At 36.4% G+C, this 22,805-nt stretch overlaps 1 protein-coding gene across 1 annotated transcript in view; it reads right to left on the reverse strand.

Moving 5' to 3' along the window:
* LOC102578511 (uncharacterized) overlaps window positions 1–1,885 on the reverse strand; it is a 4,097-nt gene extending 2,212 nt beyond the window's left edge. Inside the window, exons 1-2 of the mRNA XM_006364092.2 lie at window positions 1,775–1,885; window positions 1,533–1,690 (exon numbers count right to left, since the gene is read on the reverse strand). Of these exons, the coding sequence (XP_006364154.2) occupies window positions 1,533–1,690; window positions 1,775–1,883 (267 nt within the window). The 5' untranslated portion in view covers window positions 1,884–1,885. The remainder of the gene's footprint in view (window positions 1–1,532; window positions 1,691–1,774) is intronic.
* Window positions 1,886–22,805: the final 20,920 nt, after the last annotated feature.

The raw sequence follows: 22,805 nt of genomic DNA on the forward strand, positions 1-22,805 counted from the left end.
GAAGAGAAAGAGACGAGTGAAGAGAGTTTAGAAAAAAAAGGGTGGAGAGAAAAAGAGAATCAATTTGCTTAGTATTTAAGAAGAAGATTAGAAAAGGGGAGGAAAATAAGGAAATAAAAATATTGAGGGATTAATTATTGAGAGATTTGTGAAAGGCAAATAACAAAATAAGAGAAAAATAAGGAATGAAATCTTATTTAATATAGGAACGTGTATTGTTGTATTATTTATACCAATTTATTTTTTATTTATTTTGTTTTTGTAAAAAAACTATTGCTATATAGGTGAAAAGTTAAATTATTGTTATATAAGGATTATTTAGATGCTTAAATTGTACATTTAAGTTTTTCACCCTTAAATTTACCTCTCTTTCAACCTATGGTCTCCTTTTAACTTATTGGATCAAGTTTGCTCCTAACATTGTTTTTAAGCTTTAAACTACTCTTCCATTAATGACACAATTATATTTTACTTAACTAAATTTTAATTGACCATATTGCCTTTATTTATTGGTCTACCTAAAATTCTAACCCAACCCATCCATAACTCAACTTGACACAAAAACCGTTTTAAATTATTAACACATCTAAGCCATTATTTTTAAATTACTAACACATACAAAAAATAAGTGATTAGTATGCTCTAACTGCTCCAATAAATCAAAGTACAATCTTCAAATATTGAAGGGTTATGAACAACCCTAGCCAACAATTAGACACTTGGTGAGGGTTTTTACCGAAAGGAAATTTTAAAAAAGTCGATAAAAATCAAAACTGAAAACCTGACTTTTGTTTTTGATTTGATTTAAAAATTTAAAAAGTCAACACAATTCCTTTGACTTGGTAGTTGAGAAACCTAAATGATCAATAAATAAAGGCCACATAATTGAATAAAAATTAATAAAAAGTAAAATAATTATGTCATTGAAGGGACAATTTTAGACCTGTAAATAACATTCGAAAAAAAAATGGATCCACCGGATGGAAGAATGGCAATTTTAAAGCATTTATAAGACGTTAAGAGCATTTTTGATCATGTAGATAAAAAGGCAATAAATTTGATCTGTTAAATAAAAAGGAGAATGAATTTAATCTAATAGGTAAAATAAATACAGTTTTAGACATTTCTAATATGTTCAGAATATTTTTTGTAAAATATTACTATATGGAAGTGTCCACGGAAACTTGAATTAATTATATGGAAAATTTGTATTACTGATATAAAATATAACAAATATTATTTTTTAAAATTATATTGCCATCTAAAATTGCATTAAATGAAGAGAATTAATATTTGATTTTAACTTTTATATATTGATCAATGCATATAAAAGAATTTCTATATTCTCAAATTATTTTTAAAAAAATAAACCACAACTGTTAATAATTAGAAAATAAGAAAGGTGATTTGGTGTAGCATATGAAGCATACCAATGTAAAAAGTATTTACATCATGACTTATGCAATAAATTTTTTATACTGAATTATAATAATTTAACTTCATGAATATTAAGTTATAAATAAAAGAGATACCTTTTTGAGTTGGTTTGCGTTTTCAATCTTGGCCTGTGATACTAAGTGGACTTTGTTTTTAGTCCATTTCTGTAAACGTTGGTGAATTTTGTTTGCGTCAATAGCACCTTTTACTGTAACCTCATCTTTCTCGAATTTCACATCCACACTATGAACTCCTGACCCATGTGGCTCATATTGAATATCATGAAAATACATAAAATTTATAAACAAATCAAAAGAAATATATAAATGTTGAGTACCTTGAGTTGTCAAGAGTGGTTTTCTAATATCATGTGCACATTTTGGGCAGTGAAGACCAACTTTGTAAACTGCACTCGTTACTTCTATTTTCTTCTCTTCTTTAGACATGGCATTCAACATTTACTACAAACAAGAGAATCAACAATTTCATATTAATAAACAACAAAATTGGTTGGTGGGAATAATTAGCCGATGGTGGTTCACTAGTATGTGGAAGCTTCAATTAAGGGAAAACCTCCAAATTTAATATATATACATGAAATAATATCTTTGTGAACACCTAATTATTTACCAAACTTAAAAAAGATTTTTCACCATTTTTAATACTTAAATATTATTATTTCTGTATGTTTATATTTGAAATAAATGAATAAAAAAAATCTGAAAATTACAACAAATTATATGCTCTCTTTATATTTAAATTTTACCAATCTAAAATAATAGTCCTGAAAGCAAGAGAATATCCAATGCATGCCGATAGAGATCAAAGAAGAACTATTAGGTGACTCGCCAATGGTTTCTTCTTGAGTGGCGAGATCTTATATAAAAGGACTCTATATTTGAATCTATTGCGATCCGTGAATATCCAAGAAGTAGACAATTATGAATGAGGTGCATTCAGGGGTATGTGGCCCACACATGAATGGTTATGTTCTAGCAAAAAAGATTATTCGGGCAGGGTACTATTGGTTGACCATGGAGCGAGATTGCTTCCGCTTTGTTTGCAGGTGTCATCAATGCCAGATTCATAGCGACTTGATTCACTCACACCCTTTAGAGTTGCACCCTATGTTTCCTCCATGGCCTTTTTTGCTTGGGGAATGGACGTTGTTGGGCCAATCGAGCCGAAAGCTTCTAACGGGCATAGATTTATTCTAGTTGTCAACGACTACTTCACCAAATGGGTGTAAGTTGTTACTTTCAAATTAGTCACCAAGAAAGCAGTGGTGGACATTGTTCAATCGAACATCATATGTCATTTCAGCATAAAGAAAATCATTATTACTATAAGATCCCGTACTTTTTTCTCTATTCTTGCATAATATATGTGGTGTAGTATGGCATGGTTATATGAGGTGTATATGACTTGGTATCGTATGTTGGAGATTAAGATTGAAAATGAGTGGCAATATCAAGGAACTAAACTAACGTTTTAGGTCAAAGGTACCCCTCAAACAAAGTTCGGGATTAAGGAAATGGCTCGAGTAGCACTTCGCCCGTTTGAAAGGTTTAAATTATCCCATACCTTGGGGATAAGCCTATGAGTGTCTAACATGCTAAGAATAGTGAGTTACAAGGTATTATAATAGCACAAGGTTCGTATGTTAAGTTTTGAAGTCAAGAAAATTAGCAAAACTAAGGTCAACAAAAGTTATCGAAGTTTCTCCAATAATATTTTCTTAACTTTGGGTGAAATGTCTTAGATGTTTTCTTCCAATATATAAAGAGTTACAAGACCTATAACCTATAAAATTGAAGGCCTACGAGTCTAGTTTGCAAATCACAAAACCCCGTATCCAACCGACATCGGAATAAAAAGTTATGAGGATTTTACTGCGGACTGCCTGGGCGGAATCCGAATTGCGAACCGCGTCGGGTCAAAAATATGGTTTGTCGGCTTATTCGACGTTTTAACCCATAAAAGCTTCTCTTTTCACCTCCTAACAAGAAACAAAACTGAAATGAAGGTTCTAATGGAGTTATTTCATGATGAAGGTTAGTTTTTAGCGATTTCTACCATTAAAGGTTGCCCATGTGCCTAGAAACGTGATCTCTACACGTGACAATCATTTTCGTTGTGTTTGGAGCTAGTTTTTGAAGATATAAATTGGTAGTTAGTGCTTTTTCTTCAAGTTTTACACTTGGTTTGCGAAGTTAATCATCTCTGTACTCTTTTATGATTGTATTTACGAAGTTCTACGGATGTTTCGTAAAGTTGGGGTCATATGGCAAATTGATACTCTCAAATTACACCTCCCTAAAGAAGTATAAGCGATCGTTATCAAGTAAAGAACCCAACTTGGAGGTTGGGGTTGATCCCACGAGAAATATGGTTTAGACTTAAACTTAACTTACGATTATATTCTTTTAGTCAACGCATTTCCAAAACAAGTAAGTAAAAAGGGTGGAGGGGGGGGGGGGTTGTGAACAAGTAATTGATTGTTGTCAAGTAACAAGTGAGCAAGATTCAAACTTTGTTGTTATCAATGAGAGAAAGTAACTAGGGTGTACATGTTCCCCATAAGCTCATAACGCGGTAATCCTAGTAATAGTAATTCTTTCCTAGTGTATTACATGCAAAGTGATAAGTTAGGTATCTCTAAATCCTTGATCCGGCATCTAGATAGATAGTATCACACTAAATCTATGTTGATAATTCTTTTCTTGTTAATTACCTCCTTGGTCCGGCAAGTAGCAACAAGGCGAGTTTTAACTCGTGCACTCGTTAAAAAGACTTCTAAACGTAAGAATTATCAATGCATGCAATAACACTAATCAGGAATTACTTAATTACTATCATACTTTGTTAATCGCTCATGGTTCCCACAACCCTAGTTGTGGATTTAGTTACCCATAATAGCAAGAACACAATCATATTTTTAGATGAAGAAATCATGAACTTACGTAATAAGTAGAAGAAACCCAGAATCTCAACTTGAATTTCAAAGTCAAAATCTTCAAAATGAATTTAGGAAATCAAGAATTGCTAAAATTGCAAGTCAATCTCCAAAGCCAAAAACTAGAACTAAAATAATAAGGTCTATCCCCCAAAAACGAGGTTTACATGCCCTATATATAGAAAAACAAGTCCCAACTAAAAAGAAAACGAAATAAGGAGATAAAGTTTCTTGATGCAGTTTCGATCTATGACACTGACCTACGGACCGTGGACTGACCTACGGTCCGTAGGTCCATTTCGTGGTTTAGGACTTAGGCAATTTTCCAACTTCAAAATCTCCAGCTCTCAGTTGCATTTGACGGACCAGTAGGATGGACCGTGGGTCCTCCTCCGTAGTTCCATACTTAGTCTTTTGAAATCAGGTACTGGAACCCCCTTTTCTGAATCATTTGACGAAGCTGCAGGACAGCCCATAGGTTGACCTACGGTCCGTGGTTTGTAGTCGTAGTTCCACAATTAGTCAAGAATTCCCTGATTTTTCTTCAAGCTTTGCTTGTCCATCTACGGAACGTGACTGGACCTACGGTTTGTAGGTCACTTCCGTAGATGCCCTTTTCTGCACAATTCTTCATCTGTGTCTCTATACTTCCACATCCGAACTTATTTCCCGCAAACATGATAAAAACACATTAATACCAATACAAAAAGTCCCTAGACACACACAATTTTTAAGTGAAATGTATTAAAAATACCGTAAACTCACGGTATATCAACACCTTCAACTTAAATTCGTTGTTTCTCCTCAAGCGATGCACTACGACTCTAAACGACACTTGTATAGAAGCAAACATTCAAGCTCAAGCAATCACATGGCTTTCTATCCCGACTCCTTTTTCGAGTGCAAATCGTTTCTCTTAGACTTAACAAGCTAACTCATGCGGATCAAGATATGACAAAGATCGACTAATCAACACACAACATACACTGTTTTGCTATCACCAAGGTACCAACTCTCCGACAATGTAACTTGTTCCCTTACCTCAAACAAAATCTTTTTTTTCACACAATGAATATGATTTTGAGTACAAGGATTCATTCAACACTCACGCTCAGAAGTAATTTCAAGTACAATTAGTGCTCAATATCATAGGCTTGCCCTTATTTTCACTGCTTAGACTCTCCAAACTAGTTGCTAGGATCACTATAGGACTTTTCTTAGCTTGTAACGTAGGCTCAGGATCAAGTGTGGTACATTTAGGTACTTTTTAGTGACTCTCCGCCCTCCTTGACATTACATTGGCTATTTACCTCTTCCTTGACCTATTCTTGGCAACTTTAAATCTCAATTTATTTCCCTTAATTCTTTTCAACCAAGGATGTGACTGTTGATTTTTTAGACTCTTATTTCTCACTTTCTTTTTCTTTTATTTCTTTGAACACTCTTCTTTTGCTTCTTTTGCACAAAGTCACATCCTCTTTCATACTTTTTCTCTTTTCAACACTAAATTCTTTTCATACCCCTTTTCCGTTTGGTTTCCTTTTTCATAGCCACCCTCAACTTATGCATTTTGCGTTGGTTGAGGTGCACAATGTCCGATGTCAGACCATGGCCAAGATCAAGGTAACTTTTGGACTTAGCCACCCTCAACATAGGATTTTGGCCTAAGTCAAGGTGCATATGTCCAAGGAGGGACCGGGGCCAAGACAATGTTTTAAAGAGAAGGTGAGTTAGGTGAATCAAAAGAATTGGTCAATTTTAGGCTCAAATATTTGGATCAAAAGGGAATAATGCTACCATTTGGTTAGATCATTTTAGGTTTAAGTGGACTAATTTGAACAATGGCCTATGATCACTTCCTAACTTCTAGCATAGATTATCCTAGCAGGACCAACAAAACAAGTTCTAGATTGGCACAACACTGTCTGAAAGATCAACTATTCTCACACACTTTTGGCACATCATTTCATTATCAGATTATCAGTTACCCAGTTCAAGTTTTAGCTTAAGTCATGTGGTCAAGCTGGTTCATTATCATGTCATATTAAGAGCCAACACATTCAACTCATTCTAGCCTACAAATTTTAGCACATATCACAATTTTTAGATATGTATCATTTTTTTTTATTCTTGACTCTGCCATCATGCCTCATTCTTTCTCATGCTTCTACACATACAATCCTAACACATGCCGGTTCAACAGAAATTAAAAACAGTCTCTTGGGGAAAAAGAACACAGGCAAGAAAACTCCAAGAGAGGATTATGAGTTGGGTTACTCAGACTTCACCCCATCACTCACAATTAATTTACCCCACCCACACCAAAATAGAGTGCAATTGTCCTCAATGCACAAAAATAAGCAATAAAGAGTATGGTGAAGGTGAAGCAAACTTGTGGCACAAATGCGCCGAAGAACTCAACAAGTGGGTGGGTCCGGTTTCCCGGAGCCTGCTGGATCAACTTGGGGAACGCCATCAGTAGTGCTCCCATCTACCTTCTCAAGACCATCAGTAGTGCTCACATCCTCTCTGACAGTAGCAACAACCTTAGTAGCGAGCGTAGAACTCGAAGCCTCAAGAGCAGCCTCACGAACCCTCTACTGGCGCAACTCCTCGTCCACCATGGAGGCCCTCCTAGCATGCATAGTCTGTTGGCGCTCCCTCTTCTTTGCCTGTGTATCCTCAGCGGCATCAAAGGTGTGGCTAGAATGGTGCCTCTTCCCTCGGGCACATGTGGGCTCTGGCTGCGACATGCCCTCACTAAAAAGAGCCTCTAACACCGTTTTATCAGCCGGTGTAGTAGGCACGACTCTGGAGCATCCCTGGATGGGGCTAGGATGGCATCAAGATCGACCCGTAAATGATCCAACTCAGTCTGGAAAGATGAGCTATCTGCGGTGGGGGCTGCTCACTCCAGGACTCTCAACTCGAAGGCATCCATGCACTTATTAACGGCCTGGACCTTCAGATCCATCATGTGCTCCGTCTTCCTCTCCATTCTGGCCTTGGACTCTGAAATAGACCGCTGCATCCAAGGCTTCACATGATAAAGCAACGTGGCCATTTGTGCCTCAAATTTCTGAACACGAGCTAGGGGCACTATAGTGGATCCTGATGAAGGGGTGGCTCTGGATGAGCTAGGGGCCCGACTGGCAGCCTGAGATGGGGATCTCGGGACATCATCAATGTGGGCTGAAGGGGTAGGGTCTTCACCCTGCATCTGCTCCACATCAGCTACTAAATCTGCTCCTAATGCCGGCACATCAATCTGTGGACCACGTCGTGGGGCAGCTATGTTGGCCGCATCCTGAATAAGGCCGATGTCAAGGGTCCCGATCGCCGGTACCAATTTGTGACAATGCCAGATAGGCACCCCAACATCCCTGCACAACTGAAAGATTATGCACGGAAAGGGTAGAGTAGTGGTAGACCTGAACACCCTCTCATGGATCTCTGCCAATAGCATGCGGGCAAAGTCGATCTCGAACCTAGCTACCAAAGCCGCAACCATCACTGCTCTATCCCAAGTGAGTGCATTATCGGCCTTAGTGGGCGATACATTAAAGATAAAAATATGTTATTTTTATTTTGATTAAAAAAATAAATTATATAAATTAAAATAGACAGAATGCCAAATATTATTTTTTTTTTTTAAAAGTTAAGTCTCAAAAATATATATATATACTATTTCTTTTTTTTATTGTTGTTTTTTTTGTTAACATGTCTCTTTTTAGTTAAGTGTGGCAAACACATTTAAATTATCATTTTTTTAGTTTCATACCTAAACTATTCAAAGTGTGAGAAACACGCCTCAATGTTGATTGGACCAAACATATTTTGTACATACACTTAGGCGCGTCTAACCTTGAATTTTCATCCATGTGGCCTTTTAATTTGTTGACACATTTTCTTTAAAATATTTTCAATTGATTTTTAAAAAGTGAAGTTATGTATTTTGATTTATATTTTCGGTCAAGATTGTTACATTTGTTATCGTAGAATAGCCTTCTACGTGACATTTTTTTTTTTAAAAAAAGAGTATAATACCATATCATTATATATTACTTGAGATGTTTTATCAAATTTATGAGTGATAGTTACGATATGTTTCTTATACTCTAAATATTTTAGATAAAAATTCAAAAAAATTGAGTAGTTTAAATATGTTTGTGACCTTTTACTCATAATAAAACAAAAGGAAAACTTCTGAAGAAAAGAGAGAGAGAGAGCATGTTTACTGTGATGGCACATGTTCTCTTTATATTGATGCTTGCGTATGTAATGACATAACCCAGGTATATTTTAATAAAAATATAACCTAAAGTATACTTGTTTTAAAATCTTGTCCATCGAGTGTTGTATCTTGTGTTTAAGTCATCTAACCAAATTTAACCTTTTGAAAAGTTTGTGAATGCATGCATATATATATATATACTAGATACTAGGTGCCTGCGCCAGCGCGGACCCAATGTATATTAGTTTTTTTCCTCCTAATTTATGTGACACGAATAAAATTTGAAAAAGTCAACTAAATTTTTTGTATGTGCTTTTTTAAAATATATTTTAAATTGTTAATTTATAGTACCTTTTTATGTCATTTTCGAATAATATATGTTACTCCATTTGTTCCAATTTATGTGACACAAATAATTTTAGAAAAGTCAACGAAATTTCTTATATGATTCTCACATATTTTTAGTAGTCATTTTATTGTGATTCATAGTACTTTTTACGTTATTTTCAAACAATATATGTAACTTTTTTTTTGGTTCGATAAAAATAAGGGAGTCAACCAAATTTCATTATGGTTTTTAACTATGTTTTTCTAAAAATATCTTAAATTGTTACATTGTGATTTTAAGCTTCTTTTTTTTTTGTAATTTTCAAATATGTAACAAATTAAAAATTAAAACAAAGAATTAAAGTTTTCAAATCATTATATTTCAATATTAAAATGTTCAAATCTTTAAAACTCCACATATATGCACAAATTAATAGAAGGAAGACAGAAGATTTTTAAAAAAAATATATATAAAAGCTCATTCTAATAATAACACATATATATTTCATTTTTAATATATGATTCCCGCCGTTTCGATTTATATGAACTTTTTTTTTTTATTTCATTTCTAAAAGAAAATAACTTCTGAATTTTAATTTTTTTATATAGCATATTTAAGATAACAAAATTAAAAAATGTTTTAATACACAAAATTTAAGTATACATATAAATTTTAATTTTAATTTTGATTGATTCCACCTAATATTATACTTGATATATAATTATTAAGAGCTAAGTGTAATCATAATTTATTTACTTTCATATAATAAAGCGCATCATTTCCGAACATATCCACCAGAAGGGTGAGACTCTAATTAATGGGAAAATGATTTTTAAAATTTAAATTTACAAAAAGAATAAATTAATTTGGAATTACTTATGCAAATTATGTGGGCTGTTAATATTTTGTATTGGTTGATGCTTGAGTTATAGTTTTATTGGAGTTTTAATTTTCAGTTAGACAAGAAGGTAAGGAAAAATGAAATGGTATATCAAAGTAATGATGGGGTCCACATGCATTAAAGCCAAGAACAAATGCTCCTCAAATTTCTCTTATATAATAAGAAGCAACCGAGAGGAGAGTAAAGTCGGCAAGCAGCACGACCCGAAGCTCCTCTCGGTTGCCTCTTATTATATAAGAGAATATCTGTGTGGTGATACTGTCACAAGTTAAATTTCCAAAGCTTATAAATTTACCATCAAAGGATTGAGAAGAGATGGTTAAAATCCTCTTCACTTTTAATTTTAAATTTTAAGGTTGAACTCTGAAACTTAATGATAACTTTTTGATTAACAAACTATAATTTCCTTCAATGAATATTATGAATTCGGATTAATTGAGCTAATGAATATTAAATATCGGATGCTTGTGTCTATATAGAAAAGACCTAAAACATTGCACTTGCCTAAGTTATATTTAACCTAAAATATGTCTCCTCCATAGACCAGATTCATATGTACTATGCTTCATTTAGTTGTTGAACATGTTGTGTCCTTTCAATGGTCGTATTTTTCTTTTAAAAATAGGGATGACAATGATACGGGTGCGGGGAACACCCGCATAAATCCGCAATGAATTTCCCCCACTCTGCCCGCCCCACTCCGCATAGCATAATTTTTTATCCCCCCCCCGCCCCCGCATATATCCACCCCGCAAAATTTCAACATAGCAGTGCATGTGCTTAATTTTTACTACGGGAGATAGCCACAACGAGATGAGAATTGAGAATAAGTTTTTTCCCTCCGCAGTTTTTGACTTAATTTCCCAATTTAGTTTAATTTCAAAAGAAAAAAACACCTTAACCTCATTGCCCCACCCCACAAGTTAAAAAAATATTTTGTACCGCACAGCCCCGCAAGGACTATAACTCACTTCGCTTTGCAACCGCCTTCGCCCCATTTCCATCCCTACTTAAAAATTTAAAAGCACAAGTGATCAGCTGTCGGCTCTGTCCTCGTGTGGTTGTAGGAATAATGTGGTACAACAAATTACTATAGAGCGTTTTCACTTGAATAGTCTTTAGGTGACATAAATTTCAATTAATTAGATTTCAATAAAAATATAGGAGAAAATAGTCAAATGCCCCCTAATCTATTATCGAATTTCCAGCTACACAACTATATTTCATAGGGGTGCTATTTACCTCCTACCCATTTTTAAAATGGAATATATAGTCTCCTAAAAAGTCACATCTAGATTTGTGTTAAATAGTGAATGCATGCGACTTCTACTTTATTCTTTTGTAGAAATACTTTTAGTTCTTTCTGTTTCAAGGGATGGTTTAGCCCTCGACTGTTTCATGTTAAGATAAGGCAAAATAGTCTAATGGACCCTTGTAATTGTCTGAGTTTGTATTATGAATCCTTCTAATTAACTCTTTACCAATTGAATCCCTTAAACTCAGTAAAACACAATATATCAAACTTCTCTGATCATTGACTAAGCATATGCTTTATTAAAATGACACAAGCAGCCATGATGGTGAAGTATCCTCACCACTTTCCTTCCGATCCCGTTTCAGCTTGAGGTAATAGTTCTTCTCCAATATCTCAGTTTACTCTTGCGCAATTTAGTCTCAGCATCTTATTCCCTCAGTTATCATTGCATTCCAACATATTTGCATGTTCATGAAACTTAGTTCAGTTAGATATCAGTTTCTAATATTCAATTGGTAGGGATTTTAGCTCTTCCCTCCACATTATTTAGTCTTCATTTGAGGACGAAAGATCTCAAGGGGGGAGATATTGTAGCACTTCAAAAATCTACCTTAAGATTGGACAAGAGAAAGAGGGTGAACCACAGAGGGGTTCAAGAGAGTACGACATGTCACCCTTGTTGTGGTCCACATCTAGCTAGGCATGGAGGACCACAAACCCCTCCACTAGCTGTGAAACCCACATGGTCCGTCAAGTGGCCTGTGAAATAGACCCAGTACAACCCCAACTCACGTTGAAGAATCACGGTGGCCTACACGACCCGTGGTGCTCCACACGGTCCGTGAACTGGACCGTGAGTGGGGCAGTTTAGCTTTTAAGTTTAGGGTCAACTTTAAACAGTCATATCTTTTAGCACGAAATGAATTATCTGTCCCATGACCTATCAAATTAAAGATAACTGATTCCTCTTCCGGCGCCACCGAATTTGCTAAAATCCAAGCTCGGAGTAAAATGTTATGCACATTTTAGTGAAACCCTGTCGGGCAGGGAATCTTCACGTGCTGCTAGACGGGCCTTGGTCAAATTGACAGACCGTGGAGCCTGTCTTGAAGTCACTTCGGCAGCAGTTAAGTCAGGGTCCCGTTGGTATTTTGAGCACTTAAACTACGTTGTTTGATGCCCAAACTACGTTATTGTACTCAATCTAAGCCTAATAATCTAGTCAAACAATACCCAAAACGCTCATTCTCCAAAAATCATCCATCCCTCATTATAATTATATTGAATTATAATCAATTTATGCATAACAAGATCAATCATGAAGAAAAAATCAAAATTCAACAAGAACCCATAAGAAATTATAAATCCCTAAATTTAGGAAAATCATAAATTGAGAAATTGAGGTTCTTTGGGACTCAATGGATGAAGAAGGACCCATTGATGAAGTTTACACATAACTTGATAGAAACCTAAGGTGAAATCCTTCAATATAGACTTGAGATCTTGGAGCCCTAGATTATTTGAGGGAGAAGACTTGAGAGAGGTAATTGGAATTTGAGAGAATAAGAGTGAATGCGGTGATTAAAGGTCTTAGGAATCAATTAAACTACCCTAAATAAGCCTAAAATGATATAATATAGGTATTAAAAGAGTGAAAAAAAATCCAATTAACCCTTATTAAAAATTATCAAACAGGTACCACGAGATAGTATACGAAAGATAGATCCCTTTATGGGCCGTAGAAACTTATTCTTAGAAATCAGCTGGAATTCCTGAGTTTTAGAACTTGAACCATGAAACCTCTTTTATGACCCGCAATGTTCTCCACAACCCATATTGTCCATTCGTGGAATCCATCTACTGAAATTCATCAAGTCTCAGAAGAATGAACTACGAACCATTTCCTCGACTCGTAGGCATTAGTACAACTTATAGTAACCTCTCATAAACGTCAATATACTGAAAATTCTCCAACCCAAAATTTGAATTCATGAGACTAACTACAATTCATAGTTCATTGTACGAGTCATTCTGGTTGCTTGTACTTAGCATCATAAAGTTCTGAATTTTTGAAGTTTCATGACTTGTTTCTACAAGCCTATCCACAACTCGTAGATGTGAATACTCTTATATTATATCCTAAATTTCTAGTAAATCTTCATTCAATAACTAATGCAACTCTAATGTACGATACTGAAGCTTGTCCATTTTGATGTGTTTCCTTCCCTTTGATTTCATCTCCTAGAATCCATAGAATATGTAATCTCCTTTATCTAATGATTAATTAGCTAGGGAATCAACTAGCTTGTCCCCCTCCCTTAGAATATTCTAAATTTATGCTTGTCTATTTTATAAAATTATTTAAATTTTTGTATCCATGTTGCAATATTGCATAGGGTTTCCAAACCTCTTCTATTACTTGTTTATGAAGCATAAAATCAGTCTTATAATTACTTTCATATGTTGGGCTTGTTGTCAGTGTTTACATGCTTCTAAAATAGCTTTAGCTTCAATCTCAATATGTGTAGCAGAATATTTGTTTCTTTTGCATAAAAAAGTTTCCCCAGAAATGTGTCATGATCAAAGTCTACACCTAGGTGTGACCGACACTTAAGATCACAAATATCCAAGGTGGAACCATGATATTGGCATACTGTTAATGAATTATTGAACATTCTATATAATGCGAGTGGAAGTTGAAACATAACTAAATAAAGAGATGCTTAAATATAAGACATAATGCAACAACTGCAAATCCATAGAAGACTACTGAATAACTAATGTTTGAATTTAAGGTTATGCTGACTAAAATGAAATAGATATGGCAGGACATAACCTCTTGTTACCTTTAAAACGAGTATTATATAAGGTAAAAATCTAACGAATGATTACTTTATGAAGTCACCTTATGATGACTGACCAACTGTCACAATCCGAGTCTATATCCTTGTCATGATCCACACCGTCGTGAGTGGCACCACACTAAACTACCTGGTTGGATAACCAAAGACTAATCCAAACCAACCCAACACTATACAAATTAACCAAGTTTTAGCACTAAAATAAAGAAAATAGTTTAGTTACTACATAATTGAGTCCCCATAAACTCAATCCAATAGCTAAAACAATTATGACATAGAAATTATCCCTAAGAACTGAAATCACCATACAAAAACTCTAAAACAGTCAAACTAGGGATGTGACCCAGAAAGCTAAACATAAACTAAAGTCTATAGTTTGTTTCCAAATAAATGCACAATAAAACATAGAATAATTCATGGAAGCCTAAAAGATGAAGCTCACCATTGGATTCGGAATCAAGGGTTTCTCAACTAAGGTCTCAGATCAGTCGTTGGAAGATTTGCTGCACTCAATAAGAAAAGAACAAGTGCAGTACATAAATCACCGTATATTAGTAGTATCACACGGTCAGTCCAAGATATAATTGTAAACCATAACTATAATACAAATAACACCGAATAATGCACAATAACTCAACAATTATCAGCCACACATTGACTATCAGTCACATGTAATGAAACAACAATACTTGAATCAACCAATGCATGAAATATGTCCAACGTGATTACAAATGCAAATACCCAATCCTTTCATGAAATCACAATCACATCCTTTTACGAAACCCAAATCAAACTGTTAGTGTGATGACGTCGTATCCGAGTCATCCAAAATCATGTACTAGCGTGGTACCCAAGCAAACCAACAATCACAAGCGAACATGAATAATCACATAGCACAATGAACAAAACCACTTGAAAACCATAAGTCACAATCACAAGCTCATTGCATGAGATTATCTACATGGTGTCATTTCATATATCTTCCTACCATGCATTGCACAAATGATACTACAAAGCAGTAGACATGCATACATACATAAACCGAAAACATATGACCATCACCTACCTCGAATAAAGCCTCTTGAAAATTTTGAATAACCCAAACTTTTCCCTTGCGAAGTGCCTTGATTTGTTCTTTGTTCAAAATAAACAATGTAAATAACAATCAATCACCAATTACCTATTAATTAACCTAGATTATTAACAAATCTTAATCCCAGAAAGAAAAATGATCATCTTCCCCAACTTATTGCTCTTCCCACCATGGAATCATGTCAAAATCTTCCCACAAAAACAATAACCTAGATTTTAAGGCTTAAATCCATTTACATGATTAGGGAGTCAAATTCTTACTTTTATCAATGAATTTCATTGGAAACTGATGCAAACTTCTCAAAATTGTTCCTTTCAAAGTTCAAGAACTTATAGTACAAAAAGTAGGGGTTTTGGGATATTTTCTACATAAAATCTCGATTTTACCGCTATAGCGGACGAGTCTCGCTATAGTGGTTACTTACGCTACTATAGTAGTTTGAGCTTGCTATTGCAGAAATCCTTCCACTACAGTGGTCTCGATGATGTATCTACAACTCAACATCCAAGAAAAGACCTTTTTTACAACACAACTCCTTCCCTTGATCTCCCGACATATACCTTTCATGTCAAGTTCAATTACGGGGTTCTACTTATTTGAATTCAATTATGAAATTATGAACTCTTAAGTTCTTGGCTACCAGAAAAATATGAACAACACCTCAACAATAGACCTCTCCCATTCTCAGATGACCCTAAATTTTACCTAGCTCAAATCCTGTCTAAGGTTGGCCTAGACAAAAAATTTTAAGTCACTATCTGAAAAGTTTTCTGGCTCAAATTCTTTCCCTATGGACCTACTCATAAATATCAGGTCAGATCGTTATAATAGATATCAATTTACCTATCACCCGTTCCCGAGTGATCAACCAAAGAAAATTAGGCTAAAGTAGAAAAGAGGGTAGTACCTAAAATATCGAACAAGTGAGAATACTTGTCTCGCATGTCCCTTTCTGTCTCCTAAGTATCCTTCTCAACCGGACGATGTTTCTAGTGAACCTTTACTGATTTGATCTCCTTTTTCCTCAGACATCCAGATCAATATCGCACCGGGTTTCTCTTCATATCGCAAGTCCTTGTCCAACACGATTGAGTCCCATTTAATGATGTAGTTTTCATCCCCATGGTACTTCTTTAGCATAGACACACGAAACACTGAATGAAACCTAGAAAAGTTTGGAGGCAGTGCTAACCTATATGCCACTGGCCTCACACCTTTAAGAACCTTAAATAGACAAATGTAATGAGGGGGTAAGCTTACCCTTTTTACAAAACCTTATGTCTTCTTTCATAGGTGACACCTTCAATAGAACTTGTTTACCAACTTGAAAAGCCATGTATTTTACCTTGCAATCCACAAACTCTTTCTTCCTATTTTGGGCTGCCAATAACTTAGCTTGAATCCTCAAACCCTTTCCTGAGTTTCCCAAACCAAATCAACACCCAAAGGTTTCAAATCTCCAAGCTCAAACCAAACTATGGGATATCTAAATCCTTCTGATAAAGTGCTTCAAATGGCGTCAAATCACTGCTGGAATGATAACTATTATAATAGAAGAACTCATATAAGGGTAGAAACTGATCCCAATGGACCCTAAAATCAATTACACATGCCCTAAACACATCTTCTAATACCTGAATAGTCCTCGCTTACTGGTTGTTAGTCTATCGGTTGAAAACTCAACTGAAAGTAAATTGAGTGTCCAATGCTTCATGCAACTTACCCCAAACCATAAAAGTAAATTTAGTGTCGCAGTTTGAGATGAGGGAGCACCCCGTGCAACCTCACTCTCTCCTTGACACAAATCTTCACCAACAATTAGGATTTGTAGTCCACTCTGACTGAAATGAAGTGGGATGATTTAGTCAACATGTCAACAATAATCCAAATGGAATCATATTTCCCCAAAGTCTTGGGTAGTCCCACAATGAAATCCATGGCTATCCTCTCCCACTTCCATTTAGGAATGAGCATCCTCTTAAGCATACCTTCATACCTTTGGTGTTCATAGTTTACCTATTAATAATTTTGGCACCCGAAAGCATACTCAACAATGTCCTTCATCATATTATCCACAAATGAAGTAGCCTCAATCCCTATACAACTTGATCACACCTGGATAAATAAAATAGTGTGAACCATGAGCCTCTGCCAACATACTTTGGATCAAGTCACCAACTCAAGAAACACAAGTCCTTTCTCTAAACTTGAACACCCCATCAATATTGAGAGTGTTATCTCGGGTTTCTCCATACACCACCTTAACTTTGAGCTTAGCCAACTTTTCATCCTCCAATTATTTAGTCACGATTTTCTCTTTGAAGGTGGGTCTAACCTAAATATTGGCTAGCACCCCCACTATTCTCAAAGATTCCAAACCACATAAACTTAGCCTCCAAAGTCTGAATTTCCCTGTCTAAAGGTCGTTTTGATATCCCCATGCAAGCCAAACTGCCCATGCTAACTGTCTTCTAGCTCAATATGTCTTCCACTATATTAGTTGTACCTGAATGATATTAGACGATCAAATCATAACCCTTGAGAAACTCCATCCATCTTCTCTATCTGAAGTTTAGATCCTTCTGAGTGAACATATTGTCACCCCCAAAGCTACCCTAAGACTCGGACACAAAACCTAGGATCATGAGTGACCCCAAGCTAACCTTGCTGGTATATCATAAGCATACTAAATAAACTGAGATAAGAAAATACTGTGCGGAAGCTAAATCGTAATATAAACTGATATGATGGGGAATACCCATAAACTATCTGAATATATAAAAACTGAGAATTTAACAACAACTGGAAGGTCACACTCAAATGCTAAAGCTGAATCTAACTATATCTTAAAATAAGCCTCTAACTGACTAGAATTGCTGGGACATGCCCCAGCTAAATCTAGCAAAAACTGAAACTAAGACTAAAATCAAAATAAACATGTTTATCATCCTCGGAGAATGTGGACTCACCACTGATACTACTAGGCTAAAGAACGGGAACCGATCTATGCGTGATCTGAAAGCTAAGGACCTGAACCTACATCACGAGAAGATGTAGTGCAGAGTATGCATCAGTACTTGAAAGGTACTGAGCATGCAAGATAAAGTAAAGTTGAACAACATACATTGCTGAACAAAGCATATAGCTGAGCAATGATATGAGATAATCATGATACTATACTCAGAATATTGAACATTAACTAACTGAATGCAATGACCAAGTTTATAACATGATGAGACTGAAATCTGACTGTAACTGATAACATGGTCAATGCAATAGAATCTGACTGTAAGGGAGCTGCTAATAATCGACATAAAACCACATGAGCTAAATGTGGAGTCCAATGTATACGAGAGGACCCAATATATCCTTCCATAGGAATAGAGGCATGACTGGCGTGATCACTAAAATCTAATACCCATAGATGAGACTCATAAACCTATGGGGGCACATAGTTCTGGGACTATTCGGGTATGCTGAACACTAGTCCACTCGATATTAAGCTACTCCCAATTAGAATGTATTTAAGCAATATTATGACTGAAATGCTGAAGTACTGGATAGCTCAATTACTGACATGCAAACTCTGAGAATGCAACAATTATAACTGATAATGTGACTTTCGTAAACTGAACAAGTATATCTGAAATAACTGACCTAGGAAGTGTAATTCATGAACAAAATGAATTACATAGCTAGGGTTTTGAATTAATGAAAGAATCTACGCAAAACAATACTAAAATCATGTTAATCTGATTATGAACATTAAACTAACCAATTCATAATAATCTACTGAAATTCTAGAAACCCTGGGTCTAGATAATATTAAGGGAATCAAGATTCTGACTAAAATCTAGGGACCTAATGGGTGAAAGGAACCCACTAGTGAAATCCTACATACCTGGTGACAAAAATTCACAGAGAAATCTTTTGATTTCGAGGCTGGAACTGACGAGAACTCGTTGAGTTCTTGAACTAGGGCTGCTCGACTTCTTCCTCTATTTTGATCTAAGTTTGATGATTTTTTGGTGAATAATTGATTGGGTTAGGTTCTAATTAGTTTACTAGGCTAAAACTGACCAAAACTACATAGTTTAGGGGTTAAACGACATAGTTAATGGGTCCAGCGGTTAAGGAAAAGACCAAACCCCCTGATTTAAAATCTGTTAAAGGCACCGACAGGATTGATCGACAGTCCGTGGACTGACCCATGGTCCGTCTTGTCAGTCCGTTGATCGACTTCAGAGGATGGGTTCTAGGGGTCCTGAGGTTCTCGACCTACGGACTGATTGACGGTTCGTGGACTGATCACGATCCGTCCTGTCAGTCCTTCAATCGACTTCAGAGACGAGGTTCTAAGGGGTACTGAGGGTCTCGACCTATGGATTGATCGACGGTCCGTAGACTGATCCATGATCCGTCCTGTCAGTCCGTCGATCGACTTCAGAAGATGGGTTTTGGGGAGGGCTGCAGGTGGCCATCCACGGACCACCAGGATGGACCGTGGGTCACCCTATGGTCCGTGGGTTGCACTTGCAACTTCTGGAAATCTACTAGTTCGGTCTGTTTTCGGATATGAGGTGTTACACTATCTCCCCTTTGGGAACATTTGTCCTCGAATTATGTCTAAACTAGTTGGATAGGGAGGAAAAAAGTTGCTAACCCTGCCACTGATTTCTAGAAATGGATTCCTGACTGAACGAAGTTCCAGGGACATGCAAATACGCTGAAAATGCAAGTACAAACTGAAGGAACATGATACTAAGACTGAATCTGAGAATGAATGACTGAAAAACTGCAGAGGAGCTATTACCTCAAGTTGGAATGGAATCAAAAGGAAAGAGATGAGGATATTTGGCCTTCATTCTGCTTCCTAAGTAGCTCCCTCTACGGACTGACTCCTCCAGAAAACCTTAACAAAAGCGACTTCTTTGTTTCTTAACCCTCGAATTTGACGATCAAGGATTTCAACTGGTACCTCCTCATAAGTAAGACTATCCTTCACAGCCACACTTTCTAAAGGTACTAGATGTTGGATCACCCACACATTTCTTCAACAACGAAATGTGAAAAACTGGATGCACTGCTGCTAGTTCTGCTGGCAACACTAAATCATAAGCCACTTTACCAACTCTTTTCAAGATCTTGTAAGGGCCTACATATCTAGGACTGAGCTTCTTTTTCTTGCCAAATCTCATCACCCCCTTCATAGGTGACTCTTTCAGAAAAACCCAATCATCAACTTGGAACTCTAATTCCCTTCTCCTTACATCTGCATGGGACTTTTGGCGACTCTAAGTTGTCTTAAGTCTATCTCTAATGAGTTGCACTTTCTCCATAGCATCATGAATTGAATCTAGCCCTATCAAGGTGTTTCACCTACTTCAACCAACCAACTGGAGATCTACATCTACACCCATATAATGCCTCATATGGGGCCATCTGAATGTTGGAATGGTAGCTATTATTGTAGGTGAACTCTATAAGAGGAAGGTGATCATCCCAAATACCCTTGAAATCGATCACACAAGATCTCAATATGTCCTCTAAGGTCTGAATGGTATGCTCTGCCTGACCATCCGTCTGTGGATGAAATGTTGTGCTAAGGTTAACCTGAGTACCATGACTTTTCTAAAATGACTTCCAGAAATGAGAGGTAAGCTGAGGACCTCTACCTGAAATGATAGAAAAAGGAACCACATGCAACCTGACTATATCATTAATGTAAAGCTTGACGTAGTCCTCTGCCGAATTTGTAGTCTTAACACCTTAAAAGCGCGCAGACTTAGTGACTCTTTCAACTATCACCCAAATGGAGTCATGTTGTCTGCGAGTACGAGGTAAACATGTAATGAAGTCCATGTTGATCACTTCCCGCTTCCAAGTAGGAATATTGATCTCTTGAGTCATACATCTTGGTTTCCGATGTTTTACCTTCACTTGCTGGCAATTATGGCACTTAGCCACAAAATCCACTATATCCCTTTTCAAACCATTCCACCAAAAGACTTCCCGCAGATCACGGTACATCTTAGTGACGTCTAGATGAATAGAATATCTGGAATTATGGGCTTCTGTAAGAATCTGTTGTCTCAACTCACCCATCTTAGGAACACATAATCGACCCTGATAGCGAAGCACACCATCTCCCCCTTGGGAGAAAACCTCAATTCTCTGTTGATAGACTGAACCCTTTAGTTGAAGCAATATTGAATCACTTTCTTGCTTTTCCTTAACCTCCGCTACCAATGAAAATTCTAACCCATTCTGAACTGTTACTCCACCATCTGATATGCTCATAAGATGAACTCTTAAGCGAGCAAGTATGTGAACATCCTTTGCTAGTTCCTTTCTTTATTCCTCAACATGTGCTACACTACCCATAGATATTCTACTAAGAGCATATGCTACTACATTGGCCTTACCAGGATGGTAATGCACACTCATATAATAATCCTTGAGGAACTCAAGCCATCTCATCTAGTGAAGATTCAACTCTTTCTGGGTGAACACATACTGAAGGCTCCTATGGTCTGTGAACACATTTACATGAACACCATACAAGTAATGTCTCCAAATCTTGAGTGCAAACACCACTGCTGCAAGCTCGAGGTCATGAGTTGGATAGTTCTTCTCATGCACCTTAAGTTGTCTAGAAGCATATGTTATAACCTTACCTCGTTGCATCAACACACAACCTAGGCTGACTCTGGACGCATCACAATAGATAACATAACCGTCTGAACCCTCTGGTAGAGTCAAAATGAGAGTTGTAGTCAACCTAGTTTTCAGTTCTGCAAATCTCTTTTCACAATCATCTAACCACTGAAACTTAACCTTTTCTGAGTTAACTTAGTCAATGGAGAGGTTATGGATGAAAATCCTTCCACGAACCCTCTGTAATAACCAACCAAACCCAAGAAACTTTTGATATCTATAGGAGAGGAAGGTCTGGGCCATTGTTTCACTGCTTCTATTTTCTGAAAATCTACTTCGCTAGACACAATATGACCAAGGAAAGCAATGAATTGCAACTGAAACTCACATTTTGTAAACTTAGCAAATAACTAGCGGTTTTTCAGAGTTTGCAGGACAACCCTCAGATGATTCATATGTTCTTCCTCATTCTTAGAGTATTTGAGGATATCATCAATAAAGATGATGACGAAAAAGTCCACATACTGCTTGAACACTCTGTTCATCAAATCTATGAAAGTTGTAGGAGCATTGGTTAGTCTAAATGACATAACTACAAATTTATAATGACCATATCGAGTTCTGAAGGTTGTTTTTGGGATGTCAATATCTCTAACTCTTAGTTGATGATAACTGGATCTGCGGTCTATTTTTGAGAAATGACTAGCACCCTGAAGTTGGTCAAACAAGTCATCAATCCTGCGGATAGGATACTTATTCTTTATTGTGACTTTGTTCAACTACCTATAGTCAATGCACATTCTGAGAGAATCATCTTTCTTTTTCACGAACAACATTGGTGCACCCCATGGGGAAATACTAGACCTGATGAAGCCCTTATCTAGAAGGTCTTTCAACTACTCTTTCAATTCCTTAAGCTCAGCTGAAGCCATTCTGTAAGGAGGAATCTAAATGGGCTGGGTATCTGGAAAGAGATCAATTCCAAAGTCGATTTCCCTTTCAGGAGGAACTCCAAGAAGATCTTTTCGGAACTCATTAACTACTGGAACTGACTCAAGAGTTGGGGTCTCGGAGCTTGAATCC

The sequence above is a fragment of the Solanum tuberosum genome, unplaced genomic scaffold (genome assembly GCF_000226075.1).
Source record: "Solanum tuberosum cultivar DM 1-3 516 R44 unplaced genomic scaffold, SolTub_3.0 scf00485, whole genome shotgun sequence".
Classification (NCBI taxonomy): domain Eukaryota; kingdom Viridiplantae; phylum Streptophyta; class Magnoliopsida; order Solanales; family Solanaceae; genus Solanum; species Solanum tuberosum.